The sequence below is a fragment of the Ammodytes marinus genome, assembly GCF_949987685.1.
Source record: "Ammodytes marinus genome assembly, chromosome: 12".
NCBI lineage: Eukaryota > Metazoa > Chordata > Actinopteri > Uranoscopiformes > Ammodytidae > Ammodytes > Ammodytes marinus.
The window spans coordinates 31,284,520-31,289,403 of record NC_137216.1 but is presented as its reverse complement, the minus strand read 5'-3'; the positions used below and the strand labels follow the sequence as shown (position 1 = coordinate 31,289,403).

The 4,884-nt window shown below is 37.3% G+C and overlaps 1 protein-coding gene across 1 annotated transcript; it reads left to right on the top strand.

Annotated features, from left to right (window-relative positions):
* LOC307258876 (olfactory receptor 51E1-like) lies at positions 1 to 921 on the top strand (the record flags this gene model as incomplete). Its single annotated transcript, XM_080038542.1, has 1 exon — positions 1 to 921. One exon carries the CDS (start codon positions 1 to 3, stop codon positions 919 to 921), a length of 921 nt encoding a protein of 306 aa, XP_079894668.1.
* Between the last annotated feature and the right edge of the window lie 3,963 nt (positions 922 to 4,884).

Sequence of the window (4,884 nt, the reverse complement as noted above, 5' to 3'; positions counted from 1 at the left end):
ATGGATGATAAAGTCAATGTAACATTTATTCTTATCGATGGCTATGTGGAACTGCACAAATACCGATACCTTTATTTTGTGATAATGTTAACACTGTATATTCTGATAATATGCAGTAATTCTACTATTGTGTATCTGATCTGGAGTCACCAAAACCTCCACGAACCGATGTACATTTTCATTGCTGCCTTGCTCATCAACTCTGTTCTTTTCAGCACCACTACCTACCCCAAACTTTTAATCGATTTTTTATCCGAAAGACAAATTATCTCATATTCAGCTTGCCTCTTTCAGGTCTTTGCATACTATTCTGTGGGTGGGTCTGAGTTTTTACTACTGGCGGCTATGTCTTATGACCGCTATGTGTCTATATGCAAACCTCTGCAATATCAAACCATCATGACAAAGACTAATGTGAATGTTTTACTGGCAGCAGCTTGGCTTGTGCCTGCCTGTCAATGTGCTGTGACGAGTGTTTTGAGCGCTAAGAAAAAACTCTGTTATTTTACTCTGAAGGGGATAATGTGTAACAGCACATTTCAGACACTGCACTGTGTGAGGTCTACAGTGCTGAATGTGTATGGTTTGTTTATTCTTGTAAATTTGATAATTTTCCCTACGATTTTCATACTATTCACATACACAAGCATATTTATAATTGTATATAGAAGTAGTAGAGAAGTGAGGAGAAAAGCAGCCCAGACATGTTTACCACATCTGATAGTTTTAATCAACTTCTCATGTTTGAGTGTATACGATGTGCTTTTACTGCGAATGGGGACAGAGTTTCCTAAAATAGTTCGTTTTATAATGACTTTACAATTGCTAATGTATCATCCTCTATTTAACCCGATCATATATGGGCTGAAAATGAAAGAAATCTACAAACACCTCAAGAGTTTGTTTTGTAAAATGCCCTAATGTATTTACACTCATAATTGTTGGATTATTTTTTGTATTTATATATGTGTTTAGAATTTGTGTTTTAAAGGTGCACTATGCTGCTTCAGAGGAGGGGGATTTATTTACATTCACAGAGCCTGCAGTTAGTTTACAAAACATATTTTCTATACATATAATTCTTAGTATTGAATGATTCTATCATCAAAACAAAATTATTTTGAGGAACCTGGAACCAAAAGAAGGACTAGAATATGCTTGTAAACCAAACTGTGGGAGGGGGATTTGCTTACATAGAGAGCATGCAGTTAGTTTACTAAACATATGTTCTCAACATGTTCCAGGGATCACATTTTCCTGTGAGGAAAGTTTGTTTATTCAGTTATGAGAATATACCTTAGAAAGTGTTCACTTCTCTGACACAACCAAAAGTTACATTGTGCACATTTAAGAGTTTGTTTTGCCCTAATGTAGTAACACTGATAACTGTTGAATAGAGAAAAAACATCTTCACAATTTATGTTTTAATAGCATGGAACGAGCTGCCAGAGTATAAATAAATTTAACTGGATGGATATTATTATAACCTTATGAATGAATATAAAAGGATGAATACTGCAATTAGTGTGAATTCAACCAATGTGAACAATGAAATGAAAGTTGGTGAGGCAATGTTTTTTTAGTTTTTTTTTAGATATTTTTTGGGCATTTTTATGCTTTATTGATAGTGCAGAGAGACAGAGGTGAAATGGGGCAGAGAGGGGAGTGACAACCAACTGAGCTAAGGGCGCCCCCTGGTGAGGCAATGTTAACATTTTAGTCAGTCAGTGATTGGCAGTGTACTGTATATATATTTGTACATGAGAATTGATGGACATTTTTTTTTAAAACCCTGAAATGTATTATTATTCTTTAAAATGTATGTACATTTTTATGATGAACATAAACGCTGTGAAATTATAATAAATATTCAAAAGATTCTGGTCGAAGTCGTTCATTATCAACCTCCCAACCTTATGGATTAAACAAACATAATTGAAATGTCTTATTTAGTAAAATGTTTTTTATATATATTACTATTATTATTAGTAATATTTATTTGAAGCTATAGTACTGACCTGATTCCTGTTCTTCTGAGTTTGTACCTTCATGGTTGAAAGCTCTTAATGGAAGTTGGATGAAAGCGTCAGCTAAATGAAATGTAATGTAATATTATTATTATTATTATTATTATTATTATTATTAATAATACATTTTTATACATAATTGAGTAATTAATAGTTTTAATTCAGTCAGACATTATGAGAAAAACGGACTTAACAATTTGTGTGAATCAATTAAGTAAATCCAATGTGTAACTGAAAAATAAAAATACTTAAAAAAACATATTTATATCAATTCATTTCACACAAATAACTCACACAATCACTGACAGAAAGAAAAAAAAAAAAAGCTGAAGTCCAGGGCTTATTTTTGCCTCCATATGAAATCCATTAAATTACCAAGAATATCAACCTTTTAGCCTTTATTTCATTTTCACATTTTTTATTAGGAATCATTTCTCCCTTGTTTGAGCACATAAGGGTTTTGGAGGCTTTGTGAGATACACACCGGGGCCTAAACTGTAGTTCCCGGTGTGGGTGTGGGTGTGTGTGTGTGTGGAGGGTGGGGGGTAGGACTCTGCAAAGGTTCAGATGTTCTCAGCTTCTGGCGAGTAAAAGCTAATGCATTCAGAAGAAAATACATTTTTAGTAAAAGTTGGTGAAGTGGTTAGAGGTGGTTGTGTCTGAAGAACAATTATAGACACCTTTGAAAACACTTTACACATGTTTTAGTGCTTTAGTATGCTTCACTTTGAGTCTATACAGTTAGCACGATGTCAGCCCTAAACTGCTGCATCATGCTAATTACCAAAATGCTGGGTTTGGGGTGATGTGTGGCAAAGGGCCTGGGGTGCACATTTATAACAGTTTGCTCTGTCCAAAGTGCTGTAGGCCTACATAGTGCATTCAGTAAGTAAACAATGAAGGTAAAATAACAATAACAAACAGTGGTTGACAGTAACGGTTGCCGCTTGCCCGGGGCAACTGAAAATAATGTTTGGGCAAGTTGAGATTGCTTCTTGGTGGATTTTAGAGGGTTTGTCTGTAGTCTAGGCTATGTATTCATGTGTTTTACAGTCTGCAAAACGGTTTTTTTCCGCTAACTCACACAAAATACATCGGCTATATTCGCAATTGAGCAGCTGCGCGCGGCAGCCAGCAGCATCACGGTCGCTCTTTCGCACTCGATCTCTCTCTCTCTCTCTCTCTCTCTCTCTCTCTCTCTCTCTCTCTCTCTCTCTCACACACACACACACACACACACGCACACAGAGCCTGTGTGCGCGCAGTTTCGCTGTCTACGTTCTGAAAGCCGGTGTTGTGCCGAATTCCCACTCCCCGCCGAAATCCCACTCCCCTCTAGGAGGCTTAAACGCACCAGGCTTCTCATGGTGCGTTTAAGGACAGCTCGGAAAAATGTGTTACGACATATAACAAATGGGTCTCTCTTGTAAATGAGACCCTGGGTCTCAATGAGATTTTACCTGTATAAATAAAGGTTAATAAAAAATAAAAAAATGAATTAAGTGGTTGTAGAAAGTGCGGGGGACAGAGGGCACAAATCGTATAGACTCTCAAGTGCAGCACAACATAACTTATATTTTGATGAAACATGAATTAAATAGCCTACAAACAGTTTCCTCAAAGCCTAAGACGAAGGAACTTGGCTTGTAAAAATCGCCTCGGTTCGTCAAACTACAACTAGCAATACGCTAGGAAGGCAGTGGGATCCTGCGGGGGAGTGGGATTTCGGCGGGGAGTGGGATTTCGGCACAACACCGGCTCTATCCTACGGACCTGGTTCCGCTATATTCAAAACCCAGAAATCAATAACGTTTGAGCTTATCGATACCGCTATGGAGTCCAGTAGGCTAGGTCACATTATATAATTTTAAATATCGAGTCGGGTCATCTTCATCTAATTAGGCCTACTTCAGCGTATTATTCCATCACTGGACCGCATCATGGACTGTAAAAGTGTTCTACCTTCGACTGTCTTGAAGAAACTCCTTCAACCCGCTCCGTCTCAAAAAAAAAAAGAAAACTCTTGTCTGTTGAGCCGCTGCCGCTGCAGACGGGCTCGTCTCATCATTCATTCAATGCAGCGGTGATCAACAAACGAGAGACTCTGTAGCAAGTCCCGCAGTTAAAAAATCGAATAGTTTTTAAATCCATATTAAAATCTGCAGGATAAGAACTAGTTAGCTAAAAAAAAATCGCAAACGGTTCAAATGTGATGTGTTCAGGTCGGCTCAGTAAAATGATTATTAGGCAAAGGTCAATAAAATGACATCATGATGTGTTCAAATGTAACATCAAGAAAATAAGAAATTTGATTTTTTCGCGGGAAGCTTGAATAATAGCCTACAGTTTGGGTAAAAAACTTGTTTTCCCAGCAATATAAACTAGTAGGCCTAAATATGGAATTATGACCTGCTTAAAGTCCTATCCTGAGCTCTGCTCATCTTATAAGCAATTAAAGCAATAATACCAGTTCTCTTTTAACAAAATAATACAAAAGTATCAATAAAGATTTGGATTGTGGAGTCTTTATAATGGTATCAATATGAAAAGAAATGAATGATCCCCCTCCCTACTTACAGTGTAACCGGTCAATAGCTTTAACATGGTGGACTTTAATCATTTTATGGCACACGATCACTTTTTGGCACAATGTGACCGTTTTAAATAAGTACATTTTTTCTGTGGAAGCTAACATTCAGCTTGACTCTGAGCTAGACTGAGTTGTCTGAGCCCCTGGGCCAGGTGCCTGGCAAAAAGAGGCCCTTTCACGATGCTGCAGCAGGACCAAGCGCTTGGTGTAGTGTGTGATGTCATGATATATAGGCTTATATGAATTGTTGTTCGTTTTATGTGGTCA